Source organism: Asparagus officinalis, chromosome 2, assembly GCF_001876935.1.
Source record: "Asparagus officinalis chromosome 2, Aspof.V1, whole genome shotgun sequence".
NCBI classification, from domain to species: domain Eukaryota; kingdom Viridiplantae; phylum Streptophyta; class Magnoliopsida; order Asparagales; family Asparagaceae; genus Asparagus; species Asparagus officinalis.
The window spans coordinates 82,940,093-82,961,294 of NC_033795.1; the positions used below are offsets into that span (position 1 = coordinate 82,940,093).

Here is a 21,202-nt window from a genome sequence, read left to right on the forward strand (position 1 = left end):
CCGCCGTAACCCCAGAAACCCCATCACCAAACCCCCAATCCGACCTCCTCTCTTTCCTCTCCCTCCCCAATTGGTCCCAAAACCCTAGCTTCCTTAGCCTCGCCAAAACCCTAACCCCGGTCCACGTCACCTCCGCCCTCCAAACCCTCACCCTCGATCCCCCCACCGCCCTCTCCTTCTTCGATTGGATACCCCGCGTAAACCCTAATTACAAACATGCCCCTCAGTCCCACGCCGCCCTCTTCAAAACCCTAATTCGATCCAGATACTTCTCCCCCCTGAGCAATGTTGCAATTCGAATGATTGGCAGCTGTGACTCCCCTAAAGATTTGATCTTTGTGCTGAATTTGATCATTGAAGGTAGTGCCGGATTCATCCCCTCGATTCGATGCTACAATAACCTACTGATTGCTTTGTCTAGGTTTAGAATGGTGGACGAGATGGAGGTTGTGTTTCGTTGTGTTAGGAAAAGGAATATTTTGCCGAATGTTGTCACCTATAACGCTATGGTTGATGTTTACTGTAAAGAGGGGAGGATTGCAGAGGCTAGGGTTTACTTTAGGTCGTTGGTTCAGTCGGGGTTATGCCCGGATGTGCATACGTATACATCATTGATGAAAGGGTACTGTAGAACAAAGAGAGGCGAGAATTTGGATAGGGCTTGTTGGGTACTCTTGGTTTTGTTACCGGAGAAAGGATGCTCGAGGAATGTCGTTTCTTATACTGTTTTGATTGACGGGTTATGTAAAGTTGGGAGGTTGAAGGAGGCTTTTTGGTTGTTTTCGTCGATGGAGAGTGATGGGTGTTACCCCGATGTACATAGTTATACTGTGGTTATCGATAGTTTGTGTAAAGAAGGTAGAGTTAAGGATGCAGAGACGAAGCTGAATGAGCTTTTGGAGAGACGTTTTGTGCCGAATATTGTCACTTACAATGCTCTGATTGATGGGTATTGCAAAATTGGGGAGATTGATGCGGCTTTCGGGATACTGGAGTTAATTGAGAAGAAGGGGTTGAGACCGAACGTTAGGACTTATAGCGAATTAATTCATGGGTTTTGTAGGGAGGGCAAGGTGCACAAGGGGATGGCTTTATTGAATAGAATGATCGATGCAGGGATATCACCTAATGTTGTCACTTATACCATTTTGATTCAAGGGCAATGTAATAACGGTTGTTTAGATAGTGCATTTCGGTTGATAAATTTGATGGAAGGGAACAGTTTGGTTCCTAATGAAAGGACTTGCTCCATTCTGATAGACGCTCTTTGTAGATGTGGGAGAGTTGATGAAGCTGTTGCATTCTTCAGATCCCTTGAGAAGAAGAGTGTTGCCGTAAATCATGCGGTATATACTTCATTGATAAATGGGCTTGGTAAAGCAAGAAAGCTTGAGCTTGCCCGTTCTTTTCTAGAGGAGATGAATTCAAAGGTGAAAGTACGAGATCCTTTTGCTGACAGTGCTTTGATTGATGCTTTGTGTAGAGAGAAAAGACTGCAGGAAGCTATGAGAGTACTAGATACAATGCTGGAGGAAAAGATTGTTCCCACAGTTGTAACTTATACAAGTCTTGTTATTGAGATGTTCAAAGAAGGAGAATTTGGAGAAGCCCAAAGAGTTTTGGAGCAGATGGTTTCTTCAGGGTGCAAGCCAGATGTAGGCATTTATACTGTGTTAATTGGTAGTTGTTGCTCACAAGGGAGTCCAGAGGAAGCTGAATCTGTTATTTCATTAATGAAAGAACAAGGAGTTTTCCCAAATCTGATCACTTACAATACACTAATTGATGGATATGGAAGATTGGGTTTGGTTGATCGAGCTTTCTCTGCTTTCAAGAGCATGATAGAGGCTGGATTTAAGCCCAATGGTGATACGTATTCTCTTTTACTCAGAGTTGTCTTTAAAAAGAGATCGTCCACTGGTGTCTCAGTTTGCACTGTTGATATGTGGAAGGCTTTAAAGATGGATGATGTGCTTGAGCTTATAAAGGAGATGGTAAAACATGGTTTCATACTTAGCAGTGACACCTATAACACTCTAGTGACAGGATTCTGCAAAGTTGATCGGCTAGAAGAAGCAAGACTTTTGTTCACTCACATGAAAGAAAATGGTTTGTCTCCCATTGATGATGTATATACCTCCATCATAGATTGTTGCTGCAAATTGAAAGAATATTCAGAAGCATTGGAACTTATAAATTCTGCTACCAGGAATGGTCTGCTTCCAAGATTGGAGTCTTATCAGCTCCTTTTGTCAGGCCTTTGCGATGAAGGGAATTTTGAGCAGGCGAAATTAGTCTTTGAGGATTTACTTTCCAGGGACTATAATTGTGATGAAATTGCATGGAAAATTCTTGTGGATGGATTGCTTGTGCAAGGGCATTCAAGTATATGCTCAGAGATGTTTTCTATCATGATGGAGAGAAATTGTTGTTTTAGTTCTCAAACACATGCTCAGTTGGTTAAGGAATTCACTGATGGCAGCAATGGAGGTGTAAAGTGACATTAAGCTTGGATCTCCATTAATTCCTATATATGATGAATCCATTATTTGCCAGATGCTTGGATGAGATGCACTGTCTCTGTGCATGCTGAGGAACACTAAAAGTCAAGTTCCCGAGGCATCTGTCAATATTTTGGTGACTCTGCAAAGGCAGGCAAGTCATCCTTCCATCATTTTTCATGTTCTTTTGTTCTTCGATGTAGTAGCACAAATTGTAAATCATTCTTTCTTTCTTCGATGTAATAGCACAAATTGTAAATCATTCTTTCTTTCTGTGATGTTCTATATATTACTTTCGAACTTTATAACATTATTCAAAAAATAAAATGTACCTCTTTTTATTTCAACTTTGCTAACTATCACCTTCACCTTGTTCGCCTTTATGTCTTTTGTACACTGTCATGGTTTTCTGAATCAAGCAGTACAGGAAAACATGCCATTACCCAGGGGCACAAATTCATGGGTATTCAGTACCATCACCCACAATTTGTTGTGGGCATTAGCTTCTTGGGAATAGACTCTAATACCCAGGACTGATCTGTGTATAATAATCAATTCAACATTTTTCCTACCTATAATTACATCTCTAGTAACTTTCAATTCTCTAAGAAAATTTATTGATGTCAATGTCATCTCAGGTGTTCCATCATCTCCATTGACTCTTAGGAACTTTCTAAGCTTATTTGGCTCTTCGGTTTGTAAAATGTATTAGAGATGAATGATTTACCTTTAGCAAATATTCCACCTCTCCTGTTTTTCCTACTTCTGTCTGGAAGAATTATCGATGATTGCTCCTTTTCTGCATGAGCTTAAAATGCACAATGAATAAGGGTGGTCTTCACGCAACTATTTTTTCTATTATGTCTGAATAAAAAGGATTGCTCCTGCAGGTGTACTTATTTTTCAAAGTTGATTGGCATGTTTTAGTTATCGAATGCATTGCTGGAGATCCAGCTCTCTGAAACCTCTGGTGGTCAGGCTCCTCACTGACTATTGGATATGGGAATTTACTCGTGATCTCTTTTGCTATCATATATCATAACTTGCATTGCATGAATATGCCACGCTTTAGGTGACTAGAACCAGCAACACTTCTGCAGTTCTGCTTCATCTACGGACCAATCTATCTATATCTATATCTATACTACATATAAAAGAGGATTGGGGTGCTAAAACTTTTGATTGCCCTTTTCACCCCTCTTAAATATAATAATCCAACTTCAGTTATTTTATTTATTTAATCTATCTCAACTCTCATTAAATGAGTCTTAAATTAAATTAAATTAAATTAATCTATATCTATACTTTTTATAAAAGAGGATTCTCATATCAAAACTTTTGATTGTCTTTTTTGCCCTTTCAATCAAAAGTATTGATATAAGAATCCTCTTTAATGCATCAATTACTCAGTTACTAAATTAAAATATCTAAAAGATATCCAACGGTCTCTTAATCAGCCTTTCAAGCTATACATAGTTGAAGAACGACCTCTGGTTTACTAGCTAGCTGGTTAGCATGCATTCTCATTTAATGTAATTGTGATGTTGGAACAATTAACCCTAACTTAATTAAGTGTAGCCCATCAAATCCATTGAGCTATAAGATAAAGAGCAGACCTTGATATCTATTAGATGTCTAAATTCTTTTATCCTCTCTCTCTCTGTCTCCCCCTGAAACAGAAACCTTCCTTCACTTTATTGTCACCGGTCGTAATGTCTCATCAACTCCCTAACTCTCTCAATTCCAAATCAATTGAAGTATTAAGTTTACAAATGCTTGGACTCCCTATAAAGCTCTCATCTTTGTTGAATTTTTATTCAGAAAGAAAACCCCTCTTCTTACTGTGAGAAGCGACTCTTCAACTTTTTTTAGTTTTTATTTATTTCTTTTTCATGTTCTTACGAAATTCTTAGATTGGATCAATTATCCATTACAATTAGTTTTGATTGTGAGTAATAATTTTTTATTTTTTTTATTTTACGCAGTGCCTAGGAGAAATAGGAATTTGAGGTTGGTAGGACAACCGATTTCTCAAGGTAACTTCCTGTTTACTTTTACCTTTTTGTTTCTCTTTTACGCAGTGCCTAGGAGAAATAGGAATTTGAGGTTGGTAGGACAACCGATTTCTCAAGGTAACTTCCTGTTTACTTTTACCTGAGGTTGGTAGGACAACCGATTTCTCAAGGTAACTTCCTGTTTACTTTTACCTTTTTGTTTATCTTGATTTTGATGATTTGTTTTGTTTGCACGTTGTACGTGATTCCATTGTTATTATCCTATAAATAAGCACGTACTACAGAAATCAGTAGATTAAAAAAACCACACTTCAAATAAATTTTCTTTTTTCCAATTTTATCACATTTAAATATATCTATTGTAACTCTCTTTTAAGAATTCTAAAGTTTGATAATCTGACTAGACTCCTAATGATGTTAGTCTTGATTGAAACAAAAAGAAAATTTTAAGATATGAACCAAATAAATGATTAGATAGAAGGCAACTCGAACCAGTAAAAGGATCTAAAGAGGGACAACATATAACAATTGAGGAATAATTGAATAAGGCAACGATTTTTTTCCTCCTTGCATTTATTCTGCTAGAGTTTATTGGATCAAGCTAAATCAAAGTTGATCAGTGTCTTCTCTAATTGTAATCGCATTTTGTAATGTTACTTTACAGAGCAATATGTGCTACTTCCTTCAATATCCGGCGTCAGAAATGAGGCACTGCAGCACACATTTTGCTTCTCAATATGATTAAAAAGCTGCCTAGCTCCAATACATGTGGAAACTAAATTTTACCTAATAAAAAACGTTATACCTGTTAGGTACTAAATTATAGGGTTGGTAGCAGGGACTATGGTTTGCTTACACTGATGCAGAATATCTTTAGTGCATGATATCTATTTAGGTAAGGAAATCCTTTGCCTTGGTATTGAATTCTGCATACATGCAATAGTTGAATATACATTCATACAGCATATAATTCTAGAATGACCTTGATTTCCTAACGAGATTTTTGACTTAGAACAGCAAATGTATGTTCCAAATTTAAGCTAGATACTCACAATTTTCTAATTGTTGAGTATGTGTTTCATGATTGCATCCAAATATCCAACATATGACAGGTCTGTAATTCTATTCTCCCCATCAAACAGTTTGATACACAATAATTAAGGTTAAGATGTCCTGGAAAAAAACTGCTAAATTTTATTACTACCTCAGGTCTGTTAACATGGGAGTGTCAACTCCGTTTATAATATTGTTTATGTGAAAACATGCAATTTTGGATTATAAAAATTAAGTTGTTGTCTGCTTGCTATATTGGATCATCTACAAACATATATAAAACATTCTTACTGAGCGCAAGTTGTTTATTCTCATAAAAATCTTTATAAGTCAGTTTTTAACATTCTTAGTGAGTGCAAGTTGTACATAGTTATATATAAGTATGTACAACTTATATCTTTGCTAGGTTTGCAATCTTGACTCTTAGTGTGCATATATCTAAGAGTACTTGTATCATTAAATTATTTGCTAGCACACGCAATATTCAATGTTAAAAATAGATATATAAAATAGCATTGTGATTTTGGGTGGAATATTTTGTTTAAGCAATTTGTTGGCATCTGATAAATTAGTGAACAAAAACAATAAAAGATCCAGATCATTGGTGCTATATAGAATATATATCTTTAAAGGTTATCATGGAATCTTATGAGCAGATTTGAAATTTGAGATAGATAAATTTACACTCTGGACAAGTTCACAAAAAGACATTTTAAGAGGAATATTTGCAATAACTGAATATGTTCTTGATACTAGGTAGGTAGAGAGAAGCTTTTGCTAAGTGGTTACCCTTCACACATTTATTCATTCATTATACCTATGTGAATTTACAGACAAGTTTTGGGATTTTAGAGCTATGATATATACCAAAACAACTCGAAATGATTTTTAAAAAGTATTATGAGGGTTACACATGATAAAGGAATATATGTTAAAGATGGAAAAAGGCTTAAAGGACTTTGGATAACTCGCATCAATTAATTTTTCCTATTTTGTTCATTAAAGTTTATTGTGTAAAGTGTTGCTGATATTAAATGTGATCTCACATTTTATTTATGTTTTGTGTTTTATATTTATAATTATATTTTATTTGATGATTTCATAACTGATGAAAAGAAAGTGCACGTCACGTAAATCAGTGTCAAACCTATTACAAATAAAAAATGGCTAAACATGGTACAATTATCAAATTTCCTTCAAGCGTGGAAGAAGATCCGTCGATAGAAGAGTATTATGATGATGAGGAGGAGAAAAAGCATACGAAGGGAAGAAACGAAGGAAGATAGAGGCTTTTGATTCAGATTACAAACCTAGCAAAGATGAACATGAGAATTTCAAGGAAATGATAAATTTCCTTCGTGGTGATGTCCCTACTACTAGGAGTTAAGATTTCTAATGCTGTGTCCTCTTGCCTGGAAAACCGTAACATAATTAAAGTTGGAAATGAAGAAGATCCTGAGAATGCTTTCAAGAAAGTGAAGACCGTGCTTGCAGCTGCTGGTAAATACCGTCAAGAACAAAGGAAATTGGTCAAGATGATCTCGTAAAAACTAATATTAACTAAATAAAATAATGGAGAAGAAGGCCCATTAGGATTAATGTGAGAGTGTGTGTTGATGGGGTCTTTAGTCTTTTGTTAGTCGTGTGAAAGTGTGTGACATTTTGTCATAATATAAGAGATGAGTCTGTATATATTAAGAAAATTATAGCTTCATGATTGTGCTCTATTTAGAATTTCTGATGATTAATTTCAGCGTAATTCATCTTCAAGAATCTTATTATAAGTGTTTAATTCATGCATTCTAATATCCATGTCAATGAAACATGAAATAAATTCATTAGTTTTTTAAAACAAGGGTTTTTTAATATTAGTCCCTTAAATATTTCATATTTGAAATTAGTCTATCAAATCATGAAAATTGCTATAAGGTCCCGCAATTCTTAGGTTGTTTTGAAATTAGTCCCTCATAGCATGGAAATTACTATTAGGTCCCCCAATTCATAACTTATTTGAAATTAGTCTCTCCAATCAATAGTAGAAGTAGCAATTGGATAGATTACCAAGTAAAATTTATTATTGTGGACTATCAGCTCCTCCAGTTTTCATAATTTATTTTAAACTAATCCTAATAATTTCTATTTCAATTCTTGATTGGAGGGACTAATTTCAAAAGAAGTCAAAGTTTCGGGGAACCTAATAGCAATTTCCATGAATTGGGGACTCATTTTAAAATAACCTAAGAATTGAGGGACCTAATAGCAATTTCCATGATTTGAAGGATGAATTTTTAAAATATGAAAGATTTAAGGGACTATGATAAAAAATGCCAAAATTAATTGTGTAATCATTGTCTACGACTGTTTGTATAATTACTTACGTTCTTTATACAACAGTAGTAATAATAACAAACTATAATCAAATTAGAACATAAAATAATTATATAGACATAAATAATTATAACATGCATCATGTGCAATGCACGTATTGCATACTAGTTTATTGTAAATGTGCGATGTTGTTTTTGAAAATATTGTCCTTGTCATCTAATGCTCAGTTAGTGTATTTTTCCCACAGTAACAGCATGAATCTGTCTTCACATGAGCTGTAGTTAAGCTGACAGATACATGGAGAAGGTAACCAAACCAGCATGACATCATGTTTATTGCTGCTACAGTGTTTTATCTGCCTTAGACGTGTGTGATAACTATATTGACCAAAGTTCTAGTCGTATTATTTTAGCTATTTTTGGGTTTTTGATGCCTCAAACTGTCCCTTCAATTTGGTAATTGATATTGAACGTTGATGTTCAGGAAAACCTTCCTCCTTTACTATTATCTTCATCACAAATAAGCATAGGTGTGTTTTTTTAGTTGCTTGAAGTTTACTGTTAAAGTAACCGAGTGAAGAATATAACCATAGGTGTGGTCCTTTGAGTTGAGTTTACTGTTAAGAGACCCGGTGAAGGATATATGTATTTGCTTCCATGTTAAAGAACAAACTTGTGATTTGGACAGACTGTTATGCTGATGAATAGCAGGTTCTCGGACGATCGTAATTTCAGAATTGTTATTATACATGTGCATCTTCTCTTTCTGATCATTTTTGTGTTCTTTTCTTCCCAGATCTATTACTTTGCCAATTTTAATTTCTAGTGACAATTTTGAAATATTCACAGATTATCCTTCCCCTAAAGTTAGGAACAAAGCGAAAAGATGCCCTCTTCGATATTGAGAAATTGTGTAGATCATATTCTGGTACAGCTTCTGATCCAAGGGTGGCTGTTAAGGTATTTTAATTGTCACCTCTCCTGCTGCTATTATTCAACGCAAGTTCAATAATTTTTTTGGATTGTTAAAATGTGTCCTGGAGTCCATGACATGCATAATGTACCCCTGAGAGATCATGGGATGTGCTATACAATGTATACATTTGCCATTTTCTATTACTAGATGACATAATGATTGTAAAACAAGCATGTAGAAGGTATTTGCTCTGTTTTAGATTCCCTTCTATTTTTCCTTTTGCACTAATGTTTGCTCAATAATTGCACTAAATAACTTTTTCAGTTATATGATAATTTTCCAAGTTATGTACACAATTCTGGCTGATAATCAGGATATAGTCAGATCTATTTGACAACTTAAATTTTTACCAGATCATAATTGATTTATGCAGTTAGGTCTAAAAGACTTCTTATGTTTATTGAAGCAAGACATGCAAAACTACATTCTATCTAAGCATGTCCTAAATCAAATGAGGAAGAACATGAATTGGTTTAAAATAAGTTCAATCCAATTAAGGGACTGCACATTTATTGTTATATGAGTTCTTTTTTTTCCTTTAGCTTTTAGGATTTGATTGTCGAATGAGAGAGAAATTTGCCTTGCAAGAGTGCATTGTATGGCGTTGTTTACGTGTCGTGCTGTCATCGATGCTTATTTTCTTTAAGTACGGAAAATCAATCTTTTGTAACATCAATGTTCATGTGTTTCTTCTTGTACTTCCATTAAGTTTATATGTTGTAATTGTGTGATGCAGGACTTTTTGCATGAGGAGCCTTATACTGCAGAGGGAATTGAAAGAATCACACGAGAAAGTCTCTCCTCGGTCTTTGCGAGCTCACAAATTCAATGTTTCAACTTTCAAGTTTAAGTTGTTTCAGGTACTTAGTTTTTCCGATAACTGTGCTTTAGCATCAACAACACTGATGTTCCGAAGAAGTCTCCACTTTTCAGTATGTGATACTGTATTGTGGTAGAAATTAGATACTATAAAAATGGGATGCAGAAATATATGAATGATCCTCAAGGTGGTCATAAGCCTTGTGTTCAGGCATTTGTTGCTGACCAGTTTGACGAGAATGATCCTCAAGGGCGCATATCTGAGAGTTTATGAATCACAAGTTAAACCCAAATATACTTTATTGAACAAAACTAAATTTGTATCAGGTAACCTCTACTTTTATGTTTCATGTCGTATATGGAGAAATATATCAATGATCCTCAAGGTGGTCCTAAGCCTTATGTTCAGGCATATGGTGATGACCAGTTCGATCAGAATGATCCTCAAGAGTGCATATCTAAGAGTTTACAAATCACAAGTTAAACTCAAATATGCTTTGTTGAGCAAAACTAAATGTGTATCAGGTAACCTCTACTTTTATGTTCCTGTCGTATGGGATGCAGAAATATATGAATGATCCTCAAGGTGGTCATAAGCCTTTGTGTTCAGGCATTTAGGGCTGCACACTTTGATCAGAATGATCCTCAAGAGCGCATATCTAAGAGTTTACAAATCACAAGTTAAACCCAAGTTTAGTTTATTAAACAAAACTAAATTTGTATCAGGTAACCTCTACTTTTATGTTTCATGTCGTATTAGATGTTGTTCATTATGATTTTTTTTAAATATTAGTATGTTTGTGTTTTACTTTTACTGACATATTTATACATACATATTAGATGTGGCAGGTCAGTTACTTATCCCTAGTACTGCATATAAAATATTAAAATTTTTGTTATATTATTTGCATATAATAAAATATTTTTATTATTACCAAACCAGTACATGTCAGGTGCATGAACTAAGAATATAGTCTAGTTCCATTATCTGTTTAGTATCATTGGCCATTTCATGAGTTTAACTGTAATATAACTCGAACTCTTGAACGGATAGAATTCAGAAACTAAAAATTGCTCTAATTGACGAACCGAAAAATTAGTTTTATTAAAATCAATGCGACAGTTTTGCTCCTGTATAGGATCCCATCCATGATTCATCTCAAAGTTTCATAAACCCCAATTCAAGTGGTTGAGGCTGTGTTAAAAGTATCAACAAAGGAAAGAGTTCAATGTGCAAGCTAGCTGGCTAATCAAAGAGCCTTTTATCCAGGCACCAACTCCAAGTTCCTTGTAATGCAAGTTTTGATTGTTAGCATTGGATATTGTTTATGTGATTAAATGTGCTTATTGGCATGATAATATAACTGACAAGACCTTTTTTGCTCGCAGGACATAATTAGGTCTTATCAGCGTTGGAATTTTGGAGTAGAGACATTGAGAAGAAGCTAATCTAGATACGGATTCTCATAGTATTATCCGTTTTTCAATCATTTTGAGATTCTATTGTATCTTGACTAGGAATGCTCCTCGCAGAAACATGCAGTCTTTCAGGTGCCATTGAAGTGTGTACATGATACAATTCAATGTTATTGTTGTATTTGCGAAAATATTTGATTGCGTGGTTTTATAGTGTTTGCATTTGTTAAATTGATTACCGGCAAATTATCACCAATATATATAACATTTTTGTTGAAAACATTTCACAGGGAGTACTGCAAATCTAAAGCGAGCATTTTCCAGTAGCGGCGTGCTCTTTCGACTCTTTTGAAGAGAAAGCACCCAATAATAAAGACTCATTATATTGGCAGCATTTGATGTAAGCGCAGGTAAATCTCCACAATCCTACTGCTTTTGATATAGTATATTGATCTAGTTATTTAATTTGGAAATATTCTCTTAAATAAACTTTCTCGTATTACATTACATCGTGTGCAAATATCACTGAACTTTTAACTCTGACATTGCATTTGTTTCTAATTCTACGCGTAACTTTTAAGTGCCTAATGCTCAAGATATGCTAGGTTAAAGATCATATTCAGAAGGAAAAATGTTTGCAGGGAGGTGAAAGAATGATCGTCATTGTAAGAATGTTGTTTAATATCTAGAATTTTAATGAATTTGGGTTTCTTTTTGAATATATAATTTTAACAGGGCAGTTGGGATTATCTATGAACTAAAATCCAGTATGATCTAATGTATGATTTTGAAGCCTAAAATAAGTACTTCATGTGGCACAAATGTAGGTGCTATATTAAGATTGGCTGTATATTTCTATGTGGATAACAGATCATAAGTTTGTCCATAAGAACTCGGTTCTGAGGAGAAGGGCAAGATCAAAGTCTACGATGATGAAGGAAGCAATTGTTTAGTGATAGGCTCAAAATCATATTATTGTGTAATGATCTTGCTCTGGTGTACAAAAGGGTAACCATGCTTCATGCACAATATGAAACCCAAAAACTGAAAGGTGAATTCGGTCCGGATATAGCTCAGATATATTTACCATATTTATATCCGCTTACCCATCATGAATACGGATATGGATACGAATATGGAGATACCTCAGGTCAGGTCCGCTAAAATCGGATACGGATACGGATATACGTGTAGATATATAAGCATATATGCATGCAGATACAAAATGAATATGAGAAAACTAGATAATATTGCAACATATATATATATGAGATTAATGGGTATCCTTGTCATAGGAGGAGATTTCCTCCTTGACGCATATGTGGCACAATCTCCACCATCCTCATAAAGTAGGAGAGAGAGTGTAAGTTGGTAGGGATTTGTGTCTACTTTATGAGGATGGTAGGGATTGTGCCACATAGGCGACAAGGAGGGAAATCTCCTCCTATGACAAGGATACCCATTAATCTATATATATATATATATATATATATATATATATATATATTAACATGTGATACAAAAGAGTTCATTAATATGTTCATTATATCTGAAAAGCTAGGATTAGACATCTTCAACATCAAGATTAACATCAGGTCCATAATCTAAGGATTAAAACTATTGTAATAGTATGACTAATATGTATTTGGATATTCTGGATATGGATTCGAATATTTCACTACAGAACCATATCCGTAACCATTTCCATATATATATATCCATATCCTAGCGGATATGGTTATGGATATTTTCTCGGATACGCATACGGTTTAACACTCTTACCTAGAACGTATCCCGAGCTAGATATTGTTGCTTTTCTTTTTCTTGAGACAACAATTACTTTTGAAATGATTAAAGTCAATTAACTTCATGTACAAATACTACCAAGTCCTATTTCAGGTGGCATCCTATGTTTGATCTGTTTCTGTGCAAGCCTAATGCTCAAGATTTGCAAGGAGGTGCAAGAATGGTTGCCATAGAGTATGAATTTTGTTCAATAAACATCGACAACCTTTGATGAATATGATACTCTTTTCCTTCACGTATGAATTAAAATCTGTAGTGATATAATGAATGTTGTTTATGACTTCTCATCTCTAAATCTAATCAAAATAACCAAATCTCCAATACTGCATATGCATGATTTGGAAGCCTGAAATAAATTATACTCCTACGAAACAGTATTTATTAATTAAAATCAGATGACATGCTTCATTTTCATATATGATTTTTTTAATACTAAAAAAACGTTACTGTACGGAACTTATATAGGTTGCTTTCTATATAATTTTAGTAATAATTATGGTCAATTACTAATTAATCGTAATGGCTTGCTGTTGATTATGGAGAACATATTCATGTTTGATTTTATAATTTTTACCCCCTTTTCTGCAAGCCAAGGTGGCTTACATGGTTGGTCTGATTTTATCTGGTAGACTTTTGTAATTTTTTAAACGATTCTAGAAATTTAATGTGTGCAAATGCAAGTGTTATGTAAGTTTTTGCTATTGCAATTTTAATTTTATTAGATATTAGATATATATGAAAAATGTTTTTGTTTTTATATGTAAAGAAAGAATGCATTTAATACTTCAAAAATATGGAGAGAGGATGGGTGTATGATGATAGTTGTTGTTGTGAAAAGAAAAGCATCATAAATCTTGGTGTCCAAATTCTTTTTTATATTTTTCACTAGCTTCATTATTCTATTTATAGAGTGATATAAATAGGTATCTATTATTTTTATTAAAAATGGTTATTATTTTTTATTCTTTTTCGAATCCAAAATATGGTGAATGTTTGTTCAAATTCCATGTATATTTCATGGTATGAGGTGGAATGTTCTAGAAGGAAAAGAAAGAGAAGAAAAGAAGGGGGAACATCTCCCTAATGAAATTACCTTTATTGCCAAACATGTTATTGTTTTTACTTGAAAAAACTTCTAATTTTATTTCTATTCCTTTTAGAACATGAATATAATAGATATTTAATTACATAGGCCCAAACCTTATGTTCAATGAGCAATCACTCATTTATTCCGCTACTTTGTGTTAACTTCATTGCATAACTCTTTTGGTAGTCACCTTAGCCACGTATAAAATCAGCGACGTCTTCAAATCAAAATACACAAAATAGTTTTAGGATTAATTGCACTTAAACACCCTATAGTTTCACCTAATTTGCACATATGAACTCCCAGTTGTATTTGACTACACTTAAATACCATTAAATTTTTAAAAGTTGCACTTTAATACCCTTAGTTATGCAAACGAGAGAGTTTCGCCCCACAAGTTCTCATTAGGAACGCACATACTTACATTAGAATATTTAACTCTTAATATGTGATAAATTCATCGTTAACCATATCAAAATTCTATTTTAAAATAAAATTAGGTAGATCCAAAATAGAAATTTGATATGTTCAACAACGAATTTAACAAAACATAAGAGTTAAAATATTATAAAACTAGAACGTGAGTGTCGCTCGAGATTTTTTGGGGGAAATTCTCACCTTCAATATACTAAGGGCGCCGAATGTAACTTTTAAAAACTTTAAAATATTTAAGTGTAAAATCGGTGAAACTATAATATGTCTAAGTGCAATTAACCCATAGTTCTATGTGAAGTGGGGTCCTATTACTTCTTGACCAAAGTGGGGTCACGTGATCCCCTGTTGTTCACGGCATCACATATGTGATGGAGTATTATTATACAAAACAAAAAAAGGCAGAGAAAGAAAAAGTAGAAAAAATGGTTGTATGATGTAGAATATTTTAGAAACAAAAAGAATGAGAATATGTCCAATTTTCATTCAATTTTTTGACTACCCTGGCAATGTTTTTTTATATAGTAGTATATATTTATAATATTACCAAAATAGCTTTATATTCTGAATATGAGTTTCCATTGTCCTTCAAACTTTTTTGCTACCATCACTTGGTTTTTTTATAGAATAGTACTAGTATTATTGCACATGCAAACACGCGTGAACCGCCATTAAAACTTAATTATTCTAATTTTTATATATGAGTCATTTTAATACCTTTTGTATTATAGATATTTCTAAGATCTTTTTATGATACTTACTCATATAATTTGCAATATTTTTTCTTAGCTTAATCGAAATTAGGCATGACATAATTATATTAGAATTATTGAAATCCTAATTGCTATTTTTATTTTATTTATTTATATAAAAAACTATATCATTTTACATTTATAATTGGGAAAATTGCTTCTAGACCCCAAATTTGAATTTTCAATGTGCCCCAGCCCCTCCTATTTTTTTAATGTTCTTTAGCCCCTCCTTTTTGAAAAAAATATGTTCAGGGCCCTCCATCATGATTCCAGCTCATGCCAGCAGTTGATTAGACATGTCAGCTCATGATTAGACATGTCAGCTGACTTAAATCCCGAATTTACCCTCCTCTTTCTCATGTCAGTGGATGTTAACTCTTTTCTGTAACATGTTAACTCTTACAGGTAACATGTTAACTCTTACAGCTAACATGTTAGCTGTAAGAGTTAACATATTATAGAAAAGAGTTAACATGTTACAGAAAAGAGCTAACATTATTGTGCCCACGCGAAGTTCCTCGGGACGGCGCCGACGATGGAGGCGGGGCAGGACACAAATGGGGACCGGAGGAGGAGGAGGGAGGTGTAGGGGGAGGTGCACGGGGGAGGGAGGGGAGAGGGGAGGGAGTCGGGGGAGGTGCACCGGGGAGGGAGGCGGGGGTGGGGGGCGTGGGGAGAGGGAGGCGGGGGAGGTGGCACCGGGGAGGGAGGCGGAGGACGAGGAGCAGGGGAGGTGCAACGGGGGAGGGAGGCGGGGAGGGAGGAGGGAGGCCAAGCTGGGGAGGGAGGCAGGGCGGGGGCAGAGGGGGGAACCATAGGAGAAGGAGGGGGTGTAGGGGAGTGGTAAAATGGGGATTGTGTATGGAGTTTGCATGAGAACTTGGGGAGGATGGGCTTGGACATAATTTTTAAAAAAAGAGGGGGGGGGGGGGGGGGCTAGCAGCACATGTTTGAAAGTTGGGGGGCTGGGGCATATCCAAAGTTGGGATTTGGGGCTTGAAGCAATTTTTTCCTTTATAATTTTTATAATATAAAATGTAATCGCACAAATGGGGACCGGAGGAGGAGGAGGGATGGTGTTAGGGGGGAGGTGCAGGAGGGTAGGCGAGGAGGGGTTGAGGGAGTCGGGGGAGGTGCACCGGGGAGGGAGGCGGGGTGGGGGGCGCTGGGGAGAGAGGGAGGCGGGGAGGTGCACCGGGGAGGGAGGCGGAGGAAGAGGCAGGGGAGGTGCAACGGCGGGAGGGAGGGCGGGAGGAGGGAGGAGGGAGGCCAAGCTAGGGGAGGGAGGCAGGGCGGGGGCAGAGGGGGGAACGATAAGGAGAAGGAGGGGTGTAGGGGAGTGTAAAAATGGGGGATTGGTGTATGGAGTTTGCATGAGACTTGGGGAGATGGGCTTGGAGCATAATTTTTAAAGAAAAGAGGGGGGGGGGGGGGGGGCTAGCAGCACATGTTTGAAAGTGGGGGGCTGGGGCATATCCAAAAGTTGGGATTTGGGGTCTTGAGAGCAGATTTTTTCCTTATAATTTTTATATATAAATGGGATGTAAATCTGCGGTCATTTAATTTAATTAAACATATGCTTTAAAAGTTTAGAATAGTAAAGCAAAGAGAAATATTTTTAATATTGATTTAGTAAGTGCTAGTACAGATGTATTTAAAGAAAAAATGTTATTTAAGAGCTATATGAGTGCTTATCGCTTGGGAAAGCAAATGCCATTACGGCAGGGTGTGTGTCGCTGTGTGCTCAGCCAGGTACAGGCTCCATATGAGGTCGCTGGTCCGTCAAATTTGCAAACGAGCAGTGTAATTATGGCTTGCTTTTTGTGAGAAATTCGCTCTTCGCTTTGTCCGTGCGTATCTCACTTATTCGTGGTTTTGTTCAGATATCTTTGTTGCTTCCGCCCGGAGAATAGCTGAAGGTGAGAGTGATTGGGATGACGTGTTCTTAGCCCTTGAAGTTGGAAGCCCATCTGTGAGCAGTTGTTCGTACCGACTGCTTAGTGCGTGAGTTCGAAGTTCCGAAGCACATTAACTTTCCTCTTGCGGATCGTTCATTGTTCGTCGAAGTTCCCAGTCTGTCAGGTTGGTATCACCGGATCCGCGGGCGGAATGCTTCCGCGGCCAGTACTTGGACGGGCCTTCGTTGAGTTTTCCGGTAGGTCCGTAGTGCGGAGAACATGTTTGGGAATGAGAGCTTGCTGTGATTTGGTCCTGGATTTTGCAGGCGCTTCATGTCTTTGGTCTCTTGTCCCGCTTTTTTTGCTTTGGTCGTAATGTGTTCCCTGGTGGTAGTTGTTTATTTGTCCATTATTTTTGTCTCTGTGGATTTTAATGTCGGATTATTTAAACAATAGTTATTTTTTATAGCAAAAATTTTTATAGGGAAAAGAAAAAAGTATAGGGGAGAGGTTGCGAGTGGACGAGAGTGGATGGTAGGGATCTGCGAAGAAGAAGGTAGGCAGATCAAAGCGGATGAACGAATAGGACCGCGTTGGCCTGCCGTTCCGAGCGTAGTGTTTGTGGTTTTTCGTGGTTGTTGTTCGTTTGGTGTTTGTGGTTGGTTTTTTTTTATTTTTGGTGTTGTGTTGTTCCTGGTTTGTTTAGGGTTTGTGTTGGGTTTTTGCATTGGGGGGTGGGTTGTTTTGTTGTTTGGGTGGGGGTTTGTTGGTTGTTTGACGGCGACGGCAGCGGCGACGACGAAGAGGAGGAGGTTGAAGAGGTGACGGATCCGAAGGAGGGCGATGATGATGACGGAGATGACGATGAGGAGGAAGGAGATGACGACGACGACGACGACGATGATGAGGTTGAAGAGGTCGATCCACCGAGCGGACCTCAGATCCACTCGGTAAGTGATGATGATGATGAGGAGGAGGAGGAAGGGGATGAGGATGATGAGGGAGGCGACGACGACGACGACGACGACGATGATGACAGCGATGAGGAGGAAGAGGAGGTATACTTTACTGTTGTTATTATTATTATTTCATATTTTTAGTAATTTTTGCATTTATCTAAAAATTAGTTAGTCTTGGTTCTAAATTTGGGCGTAAAGCAGATCTGGACTGAATAATTGATTTTGTCTGATAATTTTTTATTTTTAATAATTTTCTGCCGATTTTTATGGTATTTATTAGTAATTTTTGTAAGAATAACTGATTACGTAGAAAATCTAGGGTTTAAATTTCGGCCTGAAGCAGATCTGAACAGAATAATCGATTTTGCCTATGTTCTTTAAAATAAATTTTAGATTTAGATTTTTAGAGTTACGATTTTTCAGATCTGATCAAGATTAGTTCGTAAATTTAATGTTTTTTGTTTGTTTTTCTGACTGATTATTATTTGAAGGTCTAAAACTAGTGTTTACGCAGTTCCAGACGTCCTCTCTCTCTCTCTCTCTCTCTCTCTTTTTATTTATTAAACTTTTAATAATGTTTTGTTGCTCTGTGATTTGTGCTAGATCCGTTAAATTCTTCGAAAATTTCTGACTTTATTGTAGATCTGCAGCAATTAGTTATTATATTAATATTTGCCCAAGTACTTTTTTTATAAAGAATTTTCAACCATTCATCCTTGGCTGCTCGCGCCCTGTCTCTGGGTTATTTCTCAGATTTAGGGTTCATTTTTTAAAAAAGTTTCGTCTGAAAGTTTCAGGGGGTTTCCGGCACTAAAATAGTTCTAGTCGTTGAGTTTACTTTCTGTGCTTGGGACAGTCTTTGTGTATAGTAGCTTGCATCTTGGTAACTTTTTATTCTTTTCATTTTTAGGACAGTTTTTTTTAGGCTAAATAGCGCTTAAATGCCTTTTGGATACACTTGCTTTGCGCTTATACGCCCTCATTTGTTTTCTTGCAGAATTTATGTACCCTAAGTTGTTTAAAATTGACACAATAGTACGATCTGCCATGCAAACATGAAGATTTTCACTCGAGCGTTCTCATATGACACATGCTAGTTGATTCCAAGCGTCATATAAGAACATTCTGGTGAAAATTTTCATGTTGGAATTAACTTGCTTATGTTAAACACCTTATGGTATGTAAATGCGTCAAAGGACAAGTGAGGGTATATTAGTGCAAAGTGAGTGAAACTACAAGGTATTTAAGCTCTATTTAGCCTTTTTCTTCAATATACTAGGGGCATAACTATGCTAGTCTATCAAATTATGGTATGAGATAAATTTGACGATTTATTATGTTTGTACTGACGTTTTGCCTAACGAGATAATTATGTATTTATGATCTTTTACTCGTGTTTGAGATGTTGATAATATTAGTAGTCTTTCGATAATGTAACTAAAAGAATTTCATGGCTCACAGCTGGTGGTTATAAAATTGTGTTTTTTTTTCACTTGTAAAACTTTAATAATACAAGGGTAAATTGCGGATAATCGCGCTCGTCTATACTTTCATTAGCATGTATCACCCCTCATTTAAAACAGTTATTTAATTCATAAGAAAAGGGTGGGGGGTATTCGCGATTTTATCCATCTTAGCAATAGAGGGGTGTTAATCACTACTAAAGTAGACTTTTTGGAATGTAAATTTAGGAATGGTAGGTGCTAGTAAAATAGTTATGGGGCGAAAAGTGCTTGTGAAGATATAAATGAGGGGCTTATCTGCAATTCACCCTTTAATATGTGTCTCATTGTAAACAGAAAGGATCACTCAAGTTTATGTCATGTTTGACTAACTGATAGGCGAGTATAAATATAGGAGAAGGCAAAGTCTTTGCCTTTATATATGATTTCACCCTTAGTACTTACGTATGTCAGGGATGTTTGCCTGATTCTTGGGAGATTGCATGTTATGGTCTATCAATTTCATATAGGATTTGCTTGTTATGTTGATTATGACCGGTAGATGAATTGATCACACATTTTCCCCTCGCAATAATATTGTGAATTGATCAGTGCTTTCATTTCTAATGTTGGGCTTTCTTCAGTTTGGTATTTTTGTATCCCCAATGTATCACACGTTCTAAAAAAAATTTCTTCCCTTCATCATCTCTGATTTTGTTACGTCTCTGAAGGATATGGGAACAGAATACCTTGTTCGACCAGTAGGTCGTGCAGAAGACGAGGAAGATGCCAGCGACTTTGAACCAGAAGAGAACGGTGGTGGTGCTGGTGGTGAAGATGAGGACATCGAAGAAGAAGAAGATGACGACGACGAGGGAGGAGGAGAAGCAGCCGGTGCTTCTGGAAAGGACGTTGCTCCTGCGAAGAGGAAGAGGCCAGGGGATGATGATGATGATGATGACTCCGACGATGGTGGTGGTGATGACGAGGACGACGAGAGGCCACCGAAGAGATAGACGACATGCATGATCATGATGATTGGTTTGCAACATGTGGAGATTAGGGTTAGGGTTTGCTAGATAGAAGTGACATTTTGTGGGATGATGTCCTTATTTAGCTCTGTGTAATAGGTTAGATTGCTTGTTTCTCTTTTTATGTACTTTTTTTTTTAAGTTTGCCTTCTGATTCATTTCAACTTTCAAGTAGGCGTATTATCTTAAATATGTTTAGGTACTTTGTAATATTTGAATTTTCTGAGGTCCATTTGGATCTTTAAACTGATTATTACTGCCCTTTTAAGTTTTTATTTGTTTTCTTTCCTGAAAGTCACCATAAAAATAGGATAATTATTATAAAACCATCTTCTGTTTTCAATTTTAAGTGGGGTTGTGTTGCAATCACCTATCTGTTAGCCAAAATTTTTAACTATAAATCTGAAAATACCCTTAGAATTTATCATTAAAAACTTATTGAAGACATGTGACTCATTTTTTTCTTGTGAGGATATAAGGTATATGCTTTGAATGTGAAATTTTTTAGGTTGTTTTTGACTTTTAGTGAAAGTTGAATTAGGAGGTGGTTGATTGCAACTTTTAAAGATGGTTCGTGAAAAATTGAAAAATCTAAGTTTCTTTTTGGCTTTTATTGTTTGTTTGGATTGAGGGGAATGAGGGTGAAGGGAAGTTAGGGGAACCATTCACCTCCATTCACCTTGTTTGG

General features: G+C 36.1%; 3 protein-coding genes and 1 long non-coding RNA gene across 10 annotated transcripts; all 4 read left to right on the forward strand.

Annotated features, from left to right (window-relative positions):
• On the forward strand, positions 7 to 2,785 carry LOC109831887 (pentatricopeptide repeat-containing protein At5g65560-like). The gene has a single exon (XM_020399359.1). It carries the CDS (start codon positions 300 to 302, stop codon positions 2,499 to 2,501), a length of 2,202 nt encoding a protein of 733 aa, XP_020254948.1. The 5' UTR covers positions 7 to 299; the 3' UTR covers positions 2,502 to 2,785.
• On the forward strand, positions 4,509 to 13,227 carry LOC109831893. Of its 7 annotated transcripts, none has more exons than XR_002244589.1 (5): positions 4,579 to 4,633; positions 8,746 to 8,856; positions 9,609 to 11,253; positions 11,398 to 11,517; positions 13,007 to 13,227. It is a non-coding gene; the product is annotated as an uncharacterized LOC109831893 (long non-coding RNA). The 7 variants fall into 7 exon arrangements; XR_002244587.1 differs by having other exon boundaries at positions 9,609 to 11,242; positions 12,996 to 13,227; XR_002244583.1 differs by having other exon boundaries at positions 9,609 to 11,242.
• Positions 16,234 to 16,596, forward strand: LOC109831436 (ctenidin-3-like). Its single transcript, XM_020398757.1, has one exon. The coding sequence runs from the start codon at positions 16,234 to 16,236 to the stop codon at positions 16,594 to 16,596; it is 363 nt and encodes a 120-aa protein (XP_020254346.1).
• Positions 16,868 to 20,789, forward strand: LOC109831437 (acidic leucine-rich nuclear phosphoprotein 32-related protein 1-like). The gene is made up of 4 exons (XM_020398758.1): positions 16,868 to 16,961; positions 17,068 to 17,188; positions 17,789 to 18,140; positions 20,215 to 20,789. Exons 1-4 carry the CDS (start codon positions 16,868 to 16,870, stop codon positions 20,497 to 20,499), a joined length of 852 nt encoding a protein of 283 aa, XP_020254347.1. The 3' UTR covers positions 20,500 to 20,789.